Source organism: Hypanus sabinus, chromosome 31 (assembly GCF_030144855.1).
Source record: "Hypanus sabinus isolate sHypSab1 chromosome 31, sHypSab1.hap1, whole genome shotgun sequence".
Taxonomy (NCBI): Eukaryota; Metazoa; Chordata; class Chondrichthyes; order Myliobatiformes; family Dasyatidae; genus Hypanus; species Hypanus sabinus.
The window spans coordinates 35,037,423-35,060,137 of record NC_082736.1 but is presented as its reverse complement, the minus strand read 5'-3'; the positions used below and the strand labels follow the sequence as shown (position 1 = coordinate 35,060,137).

At 50.8% G+C, this 22,715-nt stretch overlaps 1 protein-coding gene across 2 annotated transcripts in view; it reads right to left on the bottom strand.

Annotated features, from left to right (window-relative positions):
- Positions 1-379: 379 nt before the first annotated feature.
- The window catches only part of LOC132384074 (zinc finger translocation-associated protein-like), a 53,595-nt gene continuing 31,259 nt past the window's right edge, over positions 380-22,715 (bottom strand). Inside the window, exons 3-5 of one of the 2 annotated variants that reach the window (XM_059955394.1) lie at positions 11,653-12,543; positions 5,397-6,041; positions 380-1,483 (exon numbers count right to left, since the gene is read on the bottom strand). In XM_059955394.1, coding sequence (XP_059811377.1) covers positions 1,032-1,483; positions 5,397-6,041; positions 11,653-12,543 — 1,988 coding nt within the window. In that variant the 3' untranslated portion in view covers positions 380-1,031. Of the gene's footprint in view, positions 1,484-5,396; positions 6,042-11,652; positions 12,547-22,715 lie in introns of both variants that reach the window. The other variant, XM_059955392.1, reaches the window with a different exon arrangement.

Below are 22,715 nucleotides of genomic sequence, written 5' to 3'. Positions count from 1 at the left end.
CGGCTGTAACGAAACCCAATTTCCCTTGGGATCAATAAAGTATGTCTGTCAGCGATTCAGGAACAGCTTCTTCCCCTCTGCCATGAGCTCCCCGAACGGACATTGAACCCGTGAACACCACCTCACCACCGTCCCATTTCTATCTCTGCACCACTTAATTACTTACAGTAATTCATAGTTGGTTCAACGTACCGCCGTCGCAAAGACAACAAATCTCACGACGCGTGCGGGGGATTCTGACCCCGATCCTGTTTGTGTGGATACTGAATTATATTAAACCCAATTTTCAGTGCGTGATCTCCGTAATCGCGCATCACACGCTTCACCTCGCCCTGGAAGTGCGTGACGGGACGATAAAGAGAAATTAGATGTATTTGAATATAATATAATATATATATATATATTTAAATTTGAACAATTCCGCTGCAGGAGAGTTCCGTGGATTGATTGCGTTCCGTGACTTCGGTGACAGGCGTCCCGGGGAGAGTTCACTCTCGAAACGCGCCCGGTGGAATCTCCCGTGAGCTGAGGTTCGGCGGCTCGGTTACCCTCACTGGTCAGGGAAGGTGCGTCAGGGCAAATCCCCCTCCCAAATCGACAGCGTGTTCCTGCCACCCATCCTGTGACCACCCCCCCCCCCCCACCACCGCGAGCCGAGCTCTGATCCCGGGGCCTTACGCGTCCTACCGACACCAGAGGCTGGGAGGGACCACTCGGCTGATCCAAGTGGCCGCAGGTTGGAGGCGAGGGGAGGAACAGAAGGGGTGGGGAGGAGGGTGAGGGGGGGGAAATGAGGGATGCTGGGAGGGGACAGGAGAGGAAGGAGGGGGAGGGGAGGGAAGGAGGGCGAGGGAGGGGAAAAGAGGAATGGTGCAAGGTGAGAGGGGTAGGAAGTGGAGACGAGGGGAGGAGGGAAGAGGGGTCGAGGGAAGCAGGGAGGGGTGGGAGAAGGGGGAAAGGAGGGGAGGGGAAGAAATGGGTGAGGGAGGGAGGGATGGGACGTTGAGGGACAGGAAGGAGCTGCCCCTCCCCTAGTCGCCCCCTGAGCCTAGCGCTCCGGGCTGGCTGGGAGGGCTTTCCTGGTTTGGGATGCCGGGGAGGTGCCAGACGTCCACCCTGGCCATCACTTGCATCTTCCTGTCCCACTCCTGGGCCAGCAGCACCTTCTGGGTGAGGCTGTAGCCCAGCGAGGCCTGGTGCCTCTGCAGGATGTGGCGCTTGATGGTGCTGAGCTTGAGGGTGGCCAGCGTGGCCCCGCACACCATGCAGACCAGGCCGTGCCGCCACCGGTCGTAGTCCATCAGGTACTCCAGCCGCCAGCGCTCCTGGTAGTTGCGTCGGTGGTCCCGGCCCGGCTTCCGCCTCTGGCTCGCCGGCCGGCTCTCCGGCTCGTCCACGTAGACCTCGATCTCCACCGGGGTCGGCACCCCGACCTCAAGCCGCTCCCCCAGGTCGCCCAGGTCCCTGCCCGCTGACTCCACCGCTGCAAGAGTCAGAGAGACGGACATGTCAGTGCAGAGGCCGAGGGGCCAAGTGGTTACAGATAGCAGCAGTAGGGGGCAATAATCGGGAGCTGGGCTCCCTAACGCAGTCCTACAATGAGTTCTATTTTAATATTTTATTTTTATTTGGATAAGGCGTTCACAAGTATTACATAAACTTTTTTTTTAAACATATAACGTAGCGGCCCGCACACGCGGGACTCGAACCACCATCGGGAGCCGGGGCAGCGCGTTTGGAACTACCCGCTCGGGGCGGACCTTCCGGGGAGAGTCGCAGGGGCCCATGGGAGGGGAGATTTAAGCGCGCGATTTTGAATCTCTCTGCCCTGTCCACCACAATAAAGCCTTTTCCATTATATGTATAAATCTATATATTTTCACACATTCACAAGTACACGCTGAGATGATATTAAAAGAAACATAGTTAGCCACTAAAGTAGATATTTATGTGCAATTGTAATTCCACACTATTAAACTAAATGATTAGAATTGTTGTTAAAATTAGTAATAATAATTCCCGCGTATCTGTCCTCGTCTGTTTCTTTCTTGTCCAAAATGTGTGTAACCCTATGTAAATTCCATGGTAGGTGTTTGTATCTTAACACATTCATGTTTGCTCCTACCAGAAACAGACTTATCCAATTCCCGTGTACTTCATTACCAGAAGAAAAAGGGGCAGAAGTCGGCCATTCGGCCCATCGAGTCTGCTCCGCCATTTCATCATGAGCTGATCCCATCTCCCCTTTCGTCCCATTCCCTCGCCTTCTCACCATAACCTTTGCTGCCCTGGCTGCTCAGATACCTATGAATCTCTGCCTTAAATGCACCCAATGACTTGGCCTCCACTGCCACTCGTGGCAACAAATTCCACAGATTCACCACCCTCTGGCTAAAAAAATCTCTTTGCATCTCTGTTCTGAATGGGCGCCCTTCAATCCTTAAATCATGCCCTCTCGTACTAGACTCCCCCAAATTACTTCAGATTATCTTTTTCACCCCCTCAAATCTTTTCCTTTACCATGAGTTCAATGCTGACTGGCAACTCCTGTGACGCCACTGGTGCCAAACTGTATAGATCTCTGCCGTTCCCTTGGATTCACCAGCTGCAGGGGTGGGGGGGGGGCCCTGCTTGTTCCCGATATACATATAGAGCCCAGAAAAAGTATTCGCTCCCCCCCACCCCCCCCCGGAAGTTTTCATGTTTTATTGTTTTGCAACTTTGAATCGCAGTGGATTTAATTTGCCTTTCATTGACACGGATCTCCAGAAAAAGACTCTTGCGTCAAAGTGAAAACAGATCTCCACAAAGTGATCTCAATTAATTACAAATATAAAACACAAAATAATCGATTGCTTCAGTATTCGCCCGCTTCAAGTCAGTGTTTAGCAGACACACCTTCGGCAGTGATTACAGCCTTGAGTCTGTGAGGATAGGTCTCCAGCTTTGCACGTCTGGACACTGCAATTTTCCCTTATTCTTCTTTACAAAACTGCTCAAGCTCTGTCAGATTGCATGTGGATCGTGAGTGAGCAGACTTTTTCAAGTCCAGCCACAAATTCTCAGTTGGATTGAGGTTCTGGACTCGGACTTGGTCACTCCAGGTCGTTAACTTTGTTGTTTTTAAGCCATCCCTGTGTAGCTTTGGCCTTGTGCTTTGGGTCATTGTCTTGCTGGAAAACAGATCTTCTCCCAAGTCTCAGTTCTCTTGCAGACGGCATCAGGTTTTCCTCCAGGATTTCCCTGTATTTTGCTGCAATCATTTTACCCTCTACCTTCACAAGCCTTCCAGGGCCTGCTGGCGTGAAGCATCCCCACAGCGTGATGCAGTCACCACCGTGCTTCACGGTAGGGATGGTGTGTGGAGTCACGTTTAGTCCAATGACCAAAAGCCTCGATTTTGGTTTAATTCGACCACAGAACCTTCTTCCAGCAGACTTCAGTCTGCAATATGCCTTTTGGCAAACTCTAGCCGAGATCTCCTGTGAGTTTTTTCCAACAGTGGCTTTCTCTTCTCTCCCGTAAAGCTGTGACCGGTGAAGCACCCGGGCAACAGTTGTTGGATGTGCAGAGTCTCCCATCTCAGCCACTGAAGCTTCTAACTCCTCCAGAGCTGTCTTCGGCCTCTTGGTGGCCTCCCTCACTAATCCCTGTCAGAATACTGACTCACCAACAGTTGGACCTTCCAGATACTGGTGTACTTTTACTACAATCAATTGAAACACCCTGACTCACAACAGGTCTCCAAAAACAGATCTCCATTTAACTAATGACGAGGCTTCCAAAACCAATTGGCTGCACCAGTGACTGAATCAAATTGACTTTATTTCTTCCATCTTTCATATACATGAGGCGTAAAAATCTTTACGTTACGTCTCTGGTCTAAATGTGCAATAAATAGTAATTTGTAATAAATTGTTTATACAACAGGATTGTCAATATAGCATAGGAATATAGTTGTATCAGCATGACGGCCTGGTGGAAGAAGCTGTCCTGGAGCCTGTTGGTCCTGACTTTTATGCTGTGGTACCGTTTTCCCGGATGGTAATAGCTGGAACAGTTTGTGGTCGGGGTGACTCAGGTCCCCAGTGATCCTTCGGGCCCTTTTTACACACTTGTCTTTGGAAGTGTCCTGAATCGTGGGAAATTCACATCTACAGATGCGCTGGGCTGTCTGCACCACTCTCTGCAGAGTCCCGTGATTGAGGGAGGTACAGTTCCCATACCAGGCAGTGATGCAGCCAGTCAGGATGCTCTCAATTGTGCCCCTGTAGAAAGTTCTTGGAATTTGGGGGCCCATACAAAACTTCCTCAACCATCTGAGGTGAAAGAGGTGCTGTTGTGCTTTTTTCACCACACGTGAGTGTGTACAGACGACGTGAGGTCCTCGGTGATGTTTATGCTGAAGAACTTGAAGCTGTTCACCCTCTCAACCCCAGATCCATTCATGTCAGTAGGGGTGAGCCTGTCCCCATTCTCCTGTAATCCACAACCAGATCCTTTGTTTTTGCAACATTGAGGGAGAGGTTGTTTTCTTGACATCACTGTGTCAGGGTGATGACTTCTTCCCTGTAGGCCGTCTCGTTATTATTTGAGATGAAGCCAATCAGTGTAGTGTTGTCAGCAAATTTAATTATCAGATTGGAGCTGTGGGTGGCGACACAGTCATGGGTATACAGAGAGTAAAGGAGGGGGCTCTGAGGGGCATCTGTGTTGAGTATCAGAGGGTTGGAGGTGAGGGAGCCCACTCTGACCACCTGCCGGTGATCTGACAGGAAGTCCAGGATCCAGCTGCACAAGGCAGGGTGAAGGCCGAGGTCTCTGAGCTTCTTGTCGAGCCTGGAGGGAATCATGGTGTTGAATGCTGAACTGTAGTCCAAGAACAGCATTCTCACGTAAGCTTCCCTCTTCCCCAGATGTGTAAGGACGGTGTGAAGAGCTGTGGCTATTGAGTCATCGGTTGATCGGTTGTGTTGGTCAGCGAATTGTAGGGGGTCCTGTGTGGGTGGTAGAAAGCTGCAGATGTACTAGACCAGCCTCTCAAAGCATTTGCTTATTATTGAGGTGAGTAATGATTTGGTGTGTGTCACATTAAAGGGGGTGAATACCAATAAAATGAATTATTTTGTGTTTTATATTTGTGATTAATTATATTTAAAATTAATTTACAAATCTCTACTAAGGTGAGAAGTTTTGCAGAGATCTGTTTTCACGAAAGAGTCTTTTTCTGTTAATCAGTGACTGAGATTAAAACCACTATTGTAAAACAATAAAACATGAAAACTTCCCAGAGGAGACGAATACCTTTTATAGGCAGAGAATATTTGAGTGTAACTAGCCCATTTGGCCCATCGAGCCTGTCCCGACTAGCGTAGCTGGAACGAACTGGGCCTTACCTGCCGCTTGGTGCCGCAGGCCGGCGGGCCCCGGTGCTGCGACGCTCCTCGTCCGCTGCTGGGACACCGTCTTGCTCCAGGCCTGCAGGATGTCCTCCCGAGCGGCGGGGCTGAAGTGCAGGGAGTGGGGGTGGCTGCGCAGGACGTGGCGGCGGACGGAGCCGAGGGTGAGGGCGGCCAGCGACTTGCCGCACACCATGCACAGGAGCCGGCGGCGCTGCGGGTCGTAGTCCATCAGGTGCTCGGCCCGCCAGCGTTCCTGGTAGCGGCGGGCGGGAGCGGGCGGCTCGGGCTTGGGCTCCGCCTCCTGGGGCCGGCCTTGCTCGCCCCAGGCCTCCAGAATGTTCTCCTTCTCGGCCCGGTTCAGGTGCAGGGAGTGGGGGTGGCTGCTCAGGACGTGGCGGCGGATGGCGCGGACGGAGAGGGCCGCCAGCGACTGGCCACACACCATGCACAGGAGCCGGCGGCGCTGCGGGTCATAGTCCATCAGGTGCTCGGCCCGCCAGCGGCTCTGGAAGGAGCGGCGGGCTCCGCGGCCGCCCCGCCCGGCGGCAGAGTCTGTGGGGGGGGGCGGCCGGAGTGCCGGACGAGCCTCCGCCTTGACCGGGGGACCGGGCTCGGTGGGCCCGGAGCGCAGCGGGGAACCTGCCGGGCAACAGAGAAAAGGCGGGTTAAGTTGGGGGTCCCGATGCATTCCTGTCGCCGACCAGCCCCTCCCATCCCATCTCGCCCTGCCCCATTCCAACCCGGTCCCTTCCGATCCGATACCATCCCATCCTGCCCCATTCCAACCCGGTCCCTTCCGATCCGATCCCATCCTGCCCCATTCCAACCCGGTCCCTTCCCATCTCGCCCTGCCCCATTCCAACCCGGTCCCTTCCGATCCGATCCCATCCCATCCTGCCCCATTCCAACCCGGTCCCATCCCATCCCATCCTGCCCCATTCCAACCCGGTCCCATCCCATCCCATCCTGCCCCATTCCAACCCGGTCCCTTCCGATCCGATCCCATCCCATCCTGCCCCATTCCAACCCGGTCCCATCCTGCCCCATTCCAACCCGGTCCCTTCCGATCCGATCCTGCCCCATTCCAACCCGGTCCCATCCCATCTCGCCCTACCCCATTCCAACCCGGTCCCTTCCCATCTCGCCCTGCCCCATTCCAACCCGGTCCCTTCCGATCCGATCCCATCCCATCCTGCCCCATTCCAACCCGGTCCCATCCCATCCCATCCTGTCCCATTCCAACCCGGTCCCTTCCGATCCAATCCCATCCCATCCTGCCCCATTCCAACCCGGTCCCATCCCATCCCATCCTGCCCAATTCCAACCCGGTCCCATCCCATCCCATCCTGCCCCATTCCAACCCGGTCCCATCCCATCCCATCCTGCCCCATTCCAACCCGGTCCCTTCCCATCCCATCCAATCCCATCTTGCCCCATTCCAACCCGGTCCCTTCTGATCCCATCCAATCCCATCTTGCTCCATTCCAACCCGGTCCCATCCCATCTCGCCCTGCCCCATTCCAACCCGGTCCCTTCCGATCCCATCCAATCCCACCTTGCCCCATTCCAACCCGGTCCCTTCCCATCTCGCCCTACCCCATTCCAACCCGGTCCCTTCCGATCCCATCCAATCCCATCTTGCCCCATTCCAACCCGGTCCCTTCCCATCCCGCCCTACCCCATTCCAACCCGGTCCCTTCCGATCCCATCCAATCCCATCTTGCCCCATTCCCGGTCCCTTCCCTTCCCAACCAGTGTATACAAGCCCAGTAGCTCCAATCTATAAAAAAATACACTGGAATTTAGAAGGATGAGAGGGGATCTGATAAACATATAAGATTATTAAGGGATTGGACACGCTAGAGGCAGGAAACATGTTCCCGATGTTGGGGGAGCCCAGAACCAGAGGCCACAGTTTAAGAATAAGGGGTAGGCCATTTAGAACGGAATTGAGGAAAAACTTTTTCACCCAGAGAGTTGTGGATCTACGGAATGCTCTGCCCCAGAAGGCAGTGGAGGCCAAGTCTCTGGATGCTTTCAAGAAAGAGTTAGATAGAGCTCTTCAAGATAGCAGAGTCAAGGGATATGGGGAGAGGGCAGGAATGGGGTACTGATTGTGGATGATCAGCCGTGATCACAGTGAATGGAGGTGCTGGCTCGAAAGGCCGAATGGCCTACTCCTGCACCTATTGTCTAGTGTCTAATGTCGTCCCTTCCCATCCCATCCAGCCCGATTCCAGCCTGGCCCCGTCCTTTGCCATCCCATCGCAGTGCGCTCCTGTCCCGTCCGATTCCATCCTGTCTGGACGCGTTCTCGTCTGGTACCACACACACACACACACACACACAGAGACACACACACAGACACACACACCCACACTCACACATCACACACACACACACACACACCCACACTCACACATCACACACCCACACACACACACACACAAACTTACACACACAGACACACACACACCCACACACACACACACACAAACTTACACACACAGACACACACACACACACACACACAAACTTACACACACACACTCACACACACACACACACCCACACACACTCACACACACACACTTACACACACACACACACTCACACCCACACTCACACACACACACACACACACCCACACTCACACACACACACACACACAGACACACACACACAGACACACACACACACACACACTCACACACACACACACACACACTCACACACTCACTCTCACACACACACTTTCACACTCACACACTCTCTCACACACACTCTCACCACACATACTCACACACAGACACACAAAATCATGAAACGCATAGGTAGACAGCCAGAGTCTATTCTCCGATTGGAACTTAAGGTGAGGGAAGCAATTTAAAAGGGAGATGCGGGGCAAATATCCTTTTTACAGCAAGTGGTGGGAGTGTGACACAGCCACCGGGGTGGCAGATACATAGAGGGCATTTAGATGGACGTGAACCGGTCAATAGGGTGGTTAAGGCAGCTTATGGAATGCTTACAAACACGCTGGAGGAACTCAGCAGGTCGGGCAGCATCCATGGAAACGAGCAGTCAACGTTTCGGGCCGAGACCCTTCGTCAGGACACGTTTGTATGTGTTGATCTGACCACAGCGTCTGCAGTGTACTTTGTGTTTGCTTATGGAATGCTTGCTATTTTTAGTAAAAACAATGAGTTCAAAAGTCAGGAGGTTGTGTTCCAACCTTATAAAACTCTGGTAAGGCCACATCCGGAGTATTGCACACAGTTCTGGTTGCCCTACTACAGGAGGGATGTCGAGGCTTTGGAGAGGGGGCAGAAGAGGTTCACCCCGATGCTGCCTGGTTTAGAGGGCGTGTGCTACCATGAGAGGCCGGACAAACTTGGGTTGTTTTCTCCGGAGTGTTGGAGGCCGAGGGGAGATCAGATGGAGGTTTATAAGATTATGAGAGGCACCGACAGAGTGGACAGGGAGTATCTGTTTCCCCGGGGTTGAAATGTCTAATAGAGGGCATGCATTGAAGGTGAGAGGGGGTCAGTTCCAGGGGGACGTGAGGGGTAAGTTTTTTACCCAGAGAGGGGTGGATGCCTGGTGTGGTGGTGGAGGCAAATACATGAGAGACTTTTAAGAGACGTTTGGACAGGCACGTGGAGGTGAGGGAGATGGAGGGACATGGTGTAGGGAGGAGGGAGGGATTAGTGTTTTGAGTGCTTTTGAGTTGCTTTTCAGCCGGTTCGACAACATTGTGGGCCGAATGGTCTGCTCCTCCGTTATTCTGTTCTGTGTTCCAGGTTTCACTCTCAGAAATCTGATCTTCCTCTTTCCCACATCTCATGAGGGGTCTTCAGCCCTCACTACAGATGCCCCCTGGGGGTTTTGGATTTAGCTGGGTCAGCACAGCACTGTGGGCCGAATGGCCTGTCCCTCCGTGTCCCTAACAGCGAGGGGACGGAGAGACGGAGATCGCGCGTGGGCAGATGGGACCGGCTTATTGGTGGTAGGAGAGGGGTGGCTGGGCGAGGATGCGCCCCTACCGAAGGAGGTGTGAGGCGCTCCTTCCCCCCGCTAGCCTGCTACACCCTCTGGCGAGGTGTAGCACCTACTTTGATGGACAAGAAAAGCCTGGTCTGTTCCTCCAGGCGATTGTGAGGGGACCTTATCAATCAAAGTGATTTTATTATCAAAGAGCGGATACAGGTGCCCCCCCCGCCCTTACAAAGGCAGAGCGTTCCTATGAAACCTTTCTGAAGCCGAAACGGTGTAAAGCGAAGAACCGTTAATTTTCACGGGGAAGATTTGCGTAGAAGTTAAAACCCTCTTTGTAATGCGAAGACAGGTGACTAACGTGGGTCTTTTGTGAAAGCGAAGCAGTGTAAGGCGGGCACACCCGTACTTCAACACTGACAACCCTGAGGATCTCTTTCTTGTGGGATTTCACAGTCGAGCAGAGAAATACAAAACAAAACCCACTCGCAACAACAACCGACGTGCAAATACACAAAAAAGTAAATAGTTCAAACAGTGATACTGAGAACCGACAGCACAATAAAGGCCCTTTGGCCCACAATGCTATGTCAAACATGTCCTTACCATAGAAATAACTCTGTCTAGGATTACCCATAGCCCTCCATTTTTCTGAGCTCCGTGTACCTGTCCAGGAGTCTCTGAAAAGACCCTATCGTATCCGCCTCCACCACCGTTGCCAGCAGCCATTCCATGCGCTCACCACTCTCTGCGTAAAAAACTTACCCCTGTCATCTCCTCTGTACATACTTCCAAGCACCTTAAACCTGCGTCCTCTCGTGCTAGCCATTTCAGCCCTGGGAAAAAGCCTCTGACTATCCACACGATCAATGCCTCTCATCATCTTATACACCTCTATCAGGTCACCTCTCATCCTCGTCGCTCCAAGGAGAAATGTTTGAGTGCACTCAACCTATTCTCATAAGGCATGCTCCCCAATCCAGGCAACATCCTTGTAAATCTCCTCTGCACCCTTTCTATGGTTTCCAAATCCTTCCTGTAGTGAGGCGACCAAAACTGGGCACAGTACTCCAAGTGGGGTCTGACCAGGGTCCTATATAGCTGCAACATTACCTCTCAGCTCCTAAACTCAATCCCACGATTGATGAAGGCCAATACACCGTATGCTTTCTTAACTACAGAGTCAACATGTGCAGCAGCTTTGAGTGTCCTATGGACTCGGACCCCAAGATCCCTCTGATCCTCCACACTGCCAAGATTCTTACCATTAACACTATATTCTGCCATCATATGTGACCTACCAAAATGAACCACCTCACATTTATCTGGGTTGAACTCCATCTGCCACTTATCAGCCCAGTTTTACATCCTATCGATGTCCCGCTGTAACCTCTGACAGCCCTCCACACTATCCACAACACCCCCAGCCTTTGTGTCATCAGCAATTTACTAACCCATCCCTCCACTTCCTCATCCAGGTCATTTACAAAATTCACAAAGAGTAGGGGTCCCAGAACAGATCCCTGAGGCACACCACTGGTCACCGGCCTCCATGCATTGTAGAGCTGTTGAAAGTGGATCTAAAGAGGGATTTCTCATGGAGGGATTTACATTTATGAAGGGTAAGGAGAGAGAGAGAGAGACAGACATTCAAGTCTGGTTATCACACTATAGGGAGGATGTAGAGGCTTTGGAGAGAGTGCAGAAGAGGTTCACCAGGATGCTGTCTAGATTAAAGGGCATGAGGGGGAGTTAATGAAGGGGTTATTTTCTTTGGAGGGCTGGAGGCTAAGGGGAGACTGGATAGAAGTTTATACAACTATGAGAAACAGATAGGGCAGAAAGCTGGTATCTTTTCCTCTCCCAGAGTCAAAATGTCTAATACCAGAGGGCATGCACTTAAGGTAAGTGGGTGAGAGTAAGTTCAAAAGAAGATGTGTGGAGTTCTGTTTTACACTAAGTGGTTGTGCCTGGAATGTGTTGGGATGTTGGAGGAGTCAGATAGAGGTTCTGGGAAAGGCACATGAATTTTCAGAGCAAGTTATAAGTGTGCAGGAAGAAGGGATTAGTTCAGTTAGGGGGTTTCCTTACTAGTTTAGTTCGTCCGGCACAATATGATGGACCGAAAGGCTTTTACGGTGCAGTACCATTGTTTTAGGAGTGTGACTAGTAGCTTTGAAGTGGGCAGAATGGTCGCCTGCTGTGACGTAACTGATGGTCAAAACGAGAATTACATGCAATGCAGGTTCGGTACCTGGAGGGGGCGCAGGCTCCGCCCTTCTCGGCTCGACGGGAATCTGTGACTGGCTGAGGGTCTGGGATGACTCGGATCGATGAAACCGCCCGTGTGATTGGAGGAACCTTGCAGCTGGCTCCACCTCCAGTTTCAGCATCTCGAACTCTGATTGGTTGAAATGGGGCCGGTTGAAATGAACCGCGGCCTCAGCGCTCTCGTGGAACCCGATGTCCAATTGGTTCATGAGACAGATCGGCTCGCCTATCTGCAACTGCTGGATCTGCCCCGCCTCTTCTTGCTGGAATCGGTTCGCCATTGGCGGAAAGCCTGCCAGACCAGGGGCCGCCTGAGGCATCTCGATCTGCGATTGGTCCAGCCCCGCCAGCGTCTGGTACCCGCCCGGGGGCGCCGCCTCCTCCTGCTCGTCAACCCGAGATTGGCCGTAGGGTTGGTGGAGGCCGTCGGGCCCCGCCCCTGGCCGCCCGGCGTCGCGCCGCGATTGGTTGAGCGGGTGCTCCGCCCAGGTTGCCATGACGACGGCCTTCTGGCGGGGCGACAGGCTGAGCGAGGCCTGGTGCTTCTGGAGGATGTGGCGCTTGATGGTGCTGAGCTTGAGCGTGGCCAGCGAGCTGCCGCACACCATGCAGACCAGGCCGTGCCGCAGGCCGTCGTACTCCATCAGGTACTCGCTCCTCCAGCGCTCCTGGTAGTAGCGCTTCACCCGCTTGGCGGACGGGCCGCCCAGGCCCTGGCGCCGGCTGACGGGCGGCGGTGGCTTGGCCTTGGCCTTGGCTCTCGGCTTCTTCCCGGGCGGGCGGCCTCGCCTCGCCGGAGCTTTGCACGGCGGCAGGGAGGGATCACGGACAGGGGGCGGCGGTGGGATGACATCCATGGGTGGCGAGGAGGCGTCTGCTGCGGAAGACCAGAGCCGCGGGTCACCAATGGGATTAATTAAAGTCTCATTACCAAAGTACATATTTGTCACCAATAACAGCCTCATTCGCTTTCCGTAGCAGGGTCAATGAAACATCAACTACAGTGCAGAAGACGACAAACTGTGCCATTGCCAATAGGAATAAATAGCAGTAAATAACGTGGGATAAAGTGTCCTTAAAGTGAGATCAATGGATGGGCAAATGAGTGTGGTTGTCCCCTTTCGTTCAGGAGCCTGATGGCTGAGGGGTAGTAACTGTTCCTGAACCTGGCGGTGTGAGTCCTGAGGCTCCTGTACCTTCTACCTGATGGCTGAGGGGTAGTAACTGTTCCTGAACCTGGTGGTGTGAGTCCTGAGGCTCCTGTACCTTCTACCTGATGGCTGAGGGGTAGTAACTGTTCCTGAACCTGGTGGTGTGAGTCCTGAGGCTCCTGTACCTTCTACCTGATGGCTGACGGGTGATAACTGTTCCTGAACCTGGTGGTGTGAGTCCTGAGGCTCCTGTACCTTCTACCTGATGGCTGAGGGGTAGTAACTGTTCCTGAACCTGGTGGTGTGAGTCCTGAGGCTCCTGTACCTTCTACCTGATGGCTGAGGGGTGATAACTGTTCCTGAACCTGGTGGTGTGGGTCCTGAGGCTCCTGTCCCTTCTACCTGATGGTTGAGGGGTGATAACTGTTCCTGAACCTGGTGGTGTGGGTCCTGAGGCTCCTGTACCTTCTACCTGATGGCTGAGGGGTGATAACTGTTCCTGAACCTGGTGGTGTGAGTCCTGAGGCTCCTGTCCCTTCTACCTGATGGTTGAGGGGTGATAACTGTTCCTGAACCTGGTGGTGTGGGTCCTGAGGCTCCTGTCCCTTCTACCTGATGGTTGAGGGGTGATAACTGTTCCTGAACCTGGTGGTGTGAGTCCTGAGGCTCCTGTACCTTCTACCTGATGGTTGAGGGGTGATAACTGTTCCTGAACCTGGTGGTGTGGGTCCTGAGGCTCCTGTACCTTCTACCTGATGGCTGAGGGGTAGTAACTGACCCTGAACCCGGTGGTGCGAGTCCTGAGGCTCCTGTACCTTCTACCTGATGGCTGAGGGGTAGTAACTGACCCTGAACCTGGTGGTGCGAGTCCTGAGGCTCCTGTACCTTCTACCTGACGGTTGAGGGGTGATAACTGTTCCTGAACCTGGTGGTGCGAGTCCTGAGGCTCCTGTACCTTCTACCTGATGGCTGAGGGGTGATAACTGTTCCTGAACCTGATGGTGCGAGTCCTGAGGCTCCTGTACCTTCTACCTGATGGTTGAGGGGTGATAACTGTTCCTGAACCTGGTGGTGTGAGTCCTGAGGCTCCTGTACCTTCTACCTGATGGCTGAGGGGTAGTAACTGTTCCTGAACCTGGTGTGAGTCCTGAGGCTCCTGTACCTCCTTCCTGATGGTTGAGGGGTAATAACTGTTCCTGAACCTGGTGGTGTGAGTCCTGAGGCTCCTGTACCTTCTACCTGATGGCTGAGGGGTAATAACTGTTCCTGAACCTGGTGGTGTGAGTCCTGAGGCTCCTGTCCCTTCTACCTGATAATTGAGGGGTAGTAACTATTTCTGAATCTGGTGGTGTGAGTCCTGAGGCTCCTGTCCCTTCTACCTGATGGTTGAGGGGTAGTAACTGTTCCTGAACCTGGTGGTGTGACTCCTGAGGCTCCTGTCCCTTCTACCTGATAATTGAGGGGTAGTAACTATTTCTGAATCTGGTGGTGTGAGTCCTGAGGCTCCTGTCCCTTCTACCTGATGGTTGAGGGGTGGTAACTGTTCCTGAATCTGGTGGTGTGAGTCCTGAGGCTCCTGTCCCTTCTACCTGATGGTTGAGGGGTGGTAACTGTTCCTGAATCTGGTGGTGTGAGTCCTGAGGCTGCTGTCCCTTCTACCTGATAATTGAGGGGTAGTAACTGTTCCTGAATTTGGTGGTGTGAGTCCTGAGGCTCCTGTCCCTTCTACCTGATGGTTGAGGGGTAGTAACTGTTCTCAAACCTGGTGGTGTGAGTCCTGAGGCTCCTGTACCTTCTACCTGATGGTTGAGGGGTAGTAACTGTTCTCGAACCTGGTGGTGCGAGTCCTGTGGCTCCTGTACCTTCCACCTGATGGCACAGCAGTGAGAGGAGAGCCTGGGTGGTGAGGATCAACTGGTGCTCCTTTCCTGCGACTGTGTTTCATGCTCAGTGGTTGGGAGGACTTTACCCGTGATGGACTGGCTCGTATCCACTACCTTTCGTTGAGATTTCCGGGTCAAAGGCGTCGGTGTTTCCATCGATACACTCTCCGCCACACGTTGAAAGAAGTCTGTCAAAGTTTTAGATATGATGTTGGCATGACATCAGGTCCTATTAAATGAAAGGATTGAGGAAGGGAAAAGGCTATCTCCTCTACCACCCAGGTTTACAAACAAAAACACAAAACTTGCACCACCAGGTTGAAGAATAGTTACTGCTCAGAGTTGTATACTACATAATACATTTGATTAATAATTGTGCCTTCAATGATCAACCAGCAGGCTCTAGAACAAAAGGGCATAACTACACACTCACTTGTCCATGCCCCCCCCCACCACCACAACCATTGATTTCACTGTAAGGACTCTAGGACTCTATCTCATGATCTTATTTTTTATTTATATTTGCATTTGCAGAGTTTGTTGTACTCTGCACTCTGGTTGATCTTTCATCGATCCTGTTATAGTTACTATTCTATAGGTTTGCTGAGTACGCCCGCAGGGAAATGAATCTCAGGGTTGTATACGGTGACAAATCAAAGTTCAAAATATATTTATTATCAAAGTACTGTCATTTATGATCTTCAAGGAGCGATGCCTCAAAAAGGAGGCCATGTCCATCATTAAGGACCCCCCATTACCCAGGACGTGCCCTCTTCTCATTGATACCATCATACTCAACAACTCAGGAACAGCTTCTTCCCCTCTGCCATCTGATTTCTGAATGGACATTGAACCCAAGAACAATACCTCACTACCTTTTCATTTCTATTTTTGCACTACTTATCTTAATTTAGCTAATATATATATTTCAATTCACAGTTTTATGTATTGCAATGTACAGGTGCCACAAAGACAACAAATTTCATGACACTGGCCGATGATACTAAAGCTGATTCAGATTCTGAACTGAAAGTCTGATGGCCTCACAAGGTCCAACGTTAGTCGCCTGTCCCAGACTGCCCCACGGGCTGCCGCAGACCGTCTGGGGGAGGTTCTCTCACAGTGTTGTTGGGGTGGGAGTTACCAGGATGGTAGATCTCCAAGTCGGACGGCACTCGGAGAAGGCAGTAGCAGGCTTAGGAGGTGAATTAGCCGGGAGCGGGTGGGTGGCTGGGTGGAATGTTGCTGGTGTTTGGGGAAGTAGCTGGGAGGCACGGGGGGATAATTTGTTGAACACCGCAGCACGCTGTTCCAAGAAGGTGGTGGCAGGCTTGTGGGGGGGGTGTTCTATCATGGGCACAATCGTCCCCAGCGTCCAGAACATCTTCAAGGAGCAATGCCTCAAAAAGACCCCCTAAATGTCTACAAGAAAATGAATCTCAAGATGGGGGTGCTGCAGAAACTCCTGACCGACTCCGTCAGAACTGAGCTCTGAACTACAACAGGAGTTTGTATGTTCCTCTCTGTGACCATGTGGGATTCCTTTGACATAACAGCTAGTGGATCATTGTAAATTGGCCTGTAAGGGCCTGTTCTGTGCTCTCTCTCTAAATAAATAAATAATGAGGGTGAGGGAATACCAGTATTGGAAATGGGAAAGGGAAGGTGGGAGGCAAGATGACTGAAAGTTAAAGAAGTGGATGTTCAAGCCATCTGGTTGGAAATTCCAACAATACAGAGTAAAATCAGTTAAAAATGACAGCCACAAAAACACAAACAAGTGAGGTAGTTAAGCTGTTTCCTTGTAAGGATCTTGTGAATTTTACCAAGATCTCTCACTCTTCCAAACTCAATGTGCAGAAAAGACTTACTGGAATGTTGCAGAGATTTGGCGGATTGAGTGAGAGGGGAAGGTCGCGCCACCTTGGGACTTTATGCGTGGGAGGGTTGGGAATGAGGGGTGATCCTATGGAGGTGTACAAACTCATGAGGGGGTGTAGGTAAGGTGAATGCACTCAGACTTTTCCCCCAGGTTGGAGAAACAAGAATTTGAGGGCACAGGTTTAACGTGAGAGGGGAGAGATTGAATAGGAACCCGAGGGGCAACTTCTTCACCCAGAGGGTGGTCAGTCCACGGAACGAGCTGCCAGAGGAAGCGGTTGAGGCAGGTACATTAACGTTTAAAAGGCACAGACAGACCTGTGACAGTGTTGGGTCTGCAAAGTTCTGAACTCAAAAGATTTTAAGCTCTATCCAGTACATATCTAAAACCCCCACTAAAGGGAGTTTACATCATAACTACCCATTCTCCACAGCGAGTTTAGCTGCTAATAGTCACTATTTGAGCAGTGCCCCCCTCCCTACCAAGGAGGAGTTACTGACTGCTAACAAAGTTATTTTAAACACTTTTTAGTGATACATATTTAACTTTAAATAAAATTCTTAAAGAACATTCAAAGCATGAATCTTATTAAAGATTTCCAAATTGATAATCAATTTCTAAACTACAAAGGATTTCCAAAACACAGATAATTCCTATAAGCTACTAAGACATACCAATGAGTTGCAGACAAACAAGTCGCCCGTCTCAGATATTGAAGGCACAGGAATGGATTCTAGGCACTCCGTCTTTCTGTAATTCTTCTTGACCATTCCTAACAAGGCTGACTGCTCTCTAACATAGAGTCGTAGAAAAGTACGCACAGAAACAGGCCCTCTCGTCCCATCTAGTCCATGCCAAAGCCATTTAAATTGCCTATTCCCAATGACTCGCACTGGGCCCGCCATACCCCTCCCATCCATGTACCTATCTAAACTTGCCTTAAAATGCTGAAATCGAGCTCGCATGCACCACGTGCTGACAGCTCGTTCCACACTCTCACCACCCTCTGAGTGAAGAAGTTCCTCTTCTCGTTCCACTTAACTTTTCACCTTTAACCCATGACCTCTGATTGTAGCCCCACCCAATCTCAGTGGGAAAATGCCTGCTTGCATTTACCCTCTCTATACCCCTCATAATTTTGTATACCTCCATCAAATCTCCTCTCAGTCTTTAGACATTCTAAAGAAAGTTCTAACCTATTCAATCTTTCCCTATAACTCTGGTCCTCCAGACCCGGCAACATCCTTGTAAGTTTCCTCTGCGCTCTTTCAGACTTGTTTACATCCATGTGGGTGATCAAAACTGCATACAATGCTCTAAATTTGATGCCTCACCAGCATCTTATACAACTTCAACATAACATCCCATCTTCTGAACTCAATTGATTATAAAGGCCAACGTGCCAAAAGCTCCCTTTACGACCCCATCTACCCGTGACTCCACTTTCAATGAATTATGGACCCGTACTCCTAGATCCCTCTGTTCTACCCACTCCTCAGTGCCGGACGGTTCACCGTGTAAGACCCACTCTGGCTGGTCCTGCCGAAGTGCAAATACTCACACTGGTCTCCATTAAATTCCATCTGCCATTTTCCAGCTGCTCCAGATCCTGCTGCAAGCCACGATAGTTTACCTCACTGTCCACTACACCCCCAATCTTGGTATCATCCGCAAATCTGCTGATCCAGTTAATCACATTATCATCCAGACCATTGATAACAACAATGGACCCAGCACTGATCCCTGTTTCACTTCACTAGCCAGAGGCAACCCTCTACTACCACTCTCCCAGAGCCAGTGTCTCATCCAATTTACTACCTCACCCTGAATTCTGAGCGACTGAACCTTCTCGACCAGCCTCCCATGCGGGACCTTGTCAAATACCTTACTGCCTTGCCTTCATCCATGTTCCTGGGAACACCCTTGTCAAATACCTTACTGCCTTGCCTTCATCCATGTTCCTGGGAACACCCTTGAAAAACTCAACCTACCACGCACAAAGCCATGATGACTATCCTTAATCAGTCCACATCTATCCAAATACTGAAATATCCAGTCCCTTGGAGCCTTTCTTAAACCAGCAGGACATCCTCCAATCCTCTGGTACTTCACCTGTTGCTAAGGATGATTTAAATACTTCTGCTCAGGCCCCAGCAATTTCTCCCCTTGCCTCCCACAGGGTCCGAAGGAACATCTTGTCAGGCCCTGGGGATTTATCCACCCTAATTTGCCTCAAGACAGCAAACATGAGGCCGTTTCCACTTTGCCTCATTTCTATAGACTCTGTGTCTTCCTCCTGATAAACAGAGGGGCAAAAAAAGTTCATTTAAGGTCCTCCCCCCCCCCCCCCCCATCTCTTTTGGTTCCATGCATCGATTGCCATTCTGATCTTCCAGGGACCAATTTTGTCCTGTGCAATCCTTTTGCTCGTAACATACATACAGAATCCCTCAGGGTTCCTTTTCAACTTGCCTGCTAGCACAACTCACCCCTTCTTTTAGCCCTCCTGACTTCTTTCTTCAGTGTTCTCTGGCATTTCCTATACTCCATACCTATCTCGTTTGTTCCTGCTGCCTGAAGCTGCTATGCACCTCCTTTTTTCCCATAACCAGCACCTCAATATCTCTTGAAAACCAAGGTTCCCTAAACCTGTTATCTTTACCTTTTATTCTGACAAGCTTTGTACTCCAAAAATTTCACTTTTGAACTTACCAAGTACACCTTTGCCAGAAAACAGCCTGTCCCGATCCACACCTGCCAGATCCTTTCTGATACCTTCAAAACTGTCCTTTATCCAATTTGGAATCTCAACCCACTGACCAGACCTACCTTTTTGCAATATTTACTTTGAAACTAATGGCATTATGATCGCTAGATGCAAAGCGTTCCCTTACACAAATTCTGTCACCTGCCCTGTCTCATCCCCCAATAGCAGATCCAGTATCGCACACTCTCCCGTTGGGACTTCTTTGTACTGATTAAGGAAAATCTCCTGAACACGTTTGATGAACTCTGTCCCATCTAGTCGTTTTACAGCATGGGATTCCCAGTCAATATGTGGAAAGTTAAAATCACCTACTGTAATAACCTTGTGTTTCTTGCAACAGTCTGCAATCTCTCAACAAATTTGTTCCTCTAAATCCCGCAGACTGTTTGGTGATCATAGCCCCTTTAATGTGGTTGTACTTTTCTCATTCCTCAGTTCCACCCATAACACCTCACTAGACGAGTTCTCCAGTCTGTCCTGACCGAGTATTGAAGACCATATAACCATATAACAATCACAGCACGGAAACAGGCCATCTCGGCCCTCCTAGTCCGTGCCGAACTCTTAATCTCACCTAGTCCCACCTACTCGCACTCAGCCCATAACCCTCCACTCTTTTTCTGTCCATATACCTATCCAATTTTACCTTAAATGACACAACTGAACTGGCCCCTACTTCTTCTACAGGAAGCTCATTTCACACAGCTATCACTCTCTGAGTAAAGAAATACCCCCTCGTGTTTCCCTTAAACTTCTGCCCCCTAACTCTTAAATCATGTCCTCTCGTTTGAATCTCCCCTACTCTCAATGGAAACAGTCAATTCACGTCAACTCTATCTATCCCTCTCAAAATTTTAAATACCTCAATCAAATCCCCCCTCAACCTTCTACACTCCAATGAATAGAGACCTAACTTGTTCAACCTTTCTCTGTAACTTAAGTGCTGAAACCCAGGTAACATCCTAGTAAATCGTCTCTGCACTCTCTCTAATTTATTGATATCTTTCCTATAATTCGGTGACCGGTGACCAGAACTGTACACAATCTCTGATTAGTAATGCCACCCTTCCTCCTTTAATCCACCCCCCCCCCCCACTTTGTTGCGTCTAAAACAACAGAACTCTGGAATATTGAGCTGCCAGTCCTGCCCCTCCCACAACCAAGTCTCACTAATGGCTACAATATCATTATTCCAGGTGTTGACCCGTGTCCTGAGCTCAGCTGCCTTTCCTCCGATACTTCTGCATTGAAATACACACTGCTCAGCACACCAGCCACACCATGCTCAACATCAGTCTCCGCTGTCTGGCATTCTGGTTCTCATCCCCCTACAACTCTAGTTTAAATACCCCCCCCCCCGGTTTCCTTGGCTGCGCAAGTCTAGGGAAGACAACCTCCGGCCCGCCAAGCCCGTGAGAGTGGGGCGCGCTCCCACCCAAACCCCTGTTGGTGTGGATGCTGCGTAATTCACTACCCTGCTACAAATTAGAGCCACGAAATAACGGACAGTACACCGCTTACTATTAACAGTTATCTTTACCATTCTTAATCTGACTGAAGGGTTAGTAAGGAAAAGAACAAAAAAAGAAAATGGCCCATTTTAATGAGGCAGTCTAACATGCACAAGTTGGAGCTCACCGTTTCTCCGAGTCAACGATCCTCAATCAATTTCACCCTGGACTTCGCCTAATAACAGTCCCGCTCTGGTTCAAATCCTACGAACTCTTCCCTCTTCATCTCCTCTCGAACAAACAAAAAGCCCCAAACCCAACCTTAGTGCCCCTCACCAGAGAAACCTCCCCTAAATTCGACCGTCGTAATTGGACGGCACACGTTTCCCCTCATCTCCGATCTTCAACAATAACCCAAACAAGCTACTCTCACAGAACTGCCAAAATCAAATACATACAGCATAACAGTAAAAACATGAACCAGGACATTACTCCAGTGAATACTCCGGTAGGATATTCATTCCTGTCCAGTTTGGCTGCAAACCGTCCCATCTGTACTTGTCCCACTTTCCTTGGAAGAGAGCCCAGTGATCCAACAATCTGACGCCCTCCCTCCTACACCAGCTCCTTAGTCACATGTTAAATCTTCTTATTTCTGGCCTCACAAGCAATTGGCATGGGTAGCAATCCTGAGATCACAACCCTAGAGATCCTGTCCTTTCCCTGAACTCACTTTGCAGCACCTTTTCACTCTTACTATCTATGTTATTGGTGCCTACGTGGACCACAATCTCGGCTGCCCACCCTCCCACTTAAGAATGCTGAGGACTCGATCCAAGATATCCTGGACCCCGACACCTGGGAGGCAACGTATCATCTAGGAATCTCATTCTCGTCCACAGAATCCACTTTCCGTTCCCTAACCAGCGAATCACAGCAGTGTGTATCTTCTTCCCCCACCCCCACTTCCCTCCTGAGACATAGAGCAAGAGATCTGATTGCTGTGACTTTCCTCTACTCGGTCACCACCCCCCCCAACAGTATCCTGTTTTTGAAAGGGAAGGCCACAGGGGTATTCTGCACTGTCTGCCCTTTCCTCTCCCTGGCTGTCACCCAATTTCCTGCATCCTGCACCTTGGGTGTAACTTCCTCTCTATATGTCCTAGCTAGCACCCCCTCAGCCTCCCGAATGATCCAGAGCTCATCTAGTTCCAGCTCCCAATGCGGATTGTTAGCAGCTGTGTCTGGATGTGTTGCTCGCAGGTGTAGCCATCAGGAACACTGGACATCTTCAGATCTTCGACTGGCTGCTGCCCAAAACACCAAACTGCCCTGAGTTGATGCCTTTTCCACCCAGCCAGCGAACCTGAGTGAGCTGTCTTCGCACGCATCCAATCTCCGATCACCTCTACTGCTCGTTTCTACCCGGAGACTTCGACGTACCCGTCAGCCCAGGTGAATGCATTGTTTAATTAAGCCAAAGTGGCCCCCATTGTTTCCCCTTAATTAAATACTGTGCCAACGAGGACATTGTTCACGACAAGAGGCTGAGCAAAGACTATTGGTTAGAACTCTTAAGTTACTCAAAAACTATTCTTAGACCCCCCCCCCCGGAAGAGCCAGCTTGGAATGCTGAGCTTGGCCAAAAAAACAGTTCCCTGTGCAGTGACCGTCCGTCACAGACTACCCAGGCAGAGTTTATTTAGACATTTCACGTGAAACAGGCCTGGGCAAAAAAACAGTTCCCTAGGCCCTGGGCCCCGGGCAGTCACTGTCCGTCAGAGACTACCCAGGCAGAGTTTATTTAGAGATTCCGCGTGGAACAGGCCTGGGCAAAAAAACAGTTCCCTAGGCCCTGGGCAGTCACCGTCCGTCAGAGACTACCCGGGCAGAGTTTATTTAGAGATTCCGC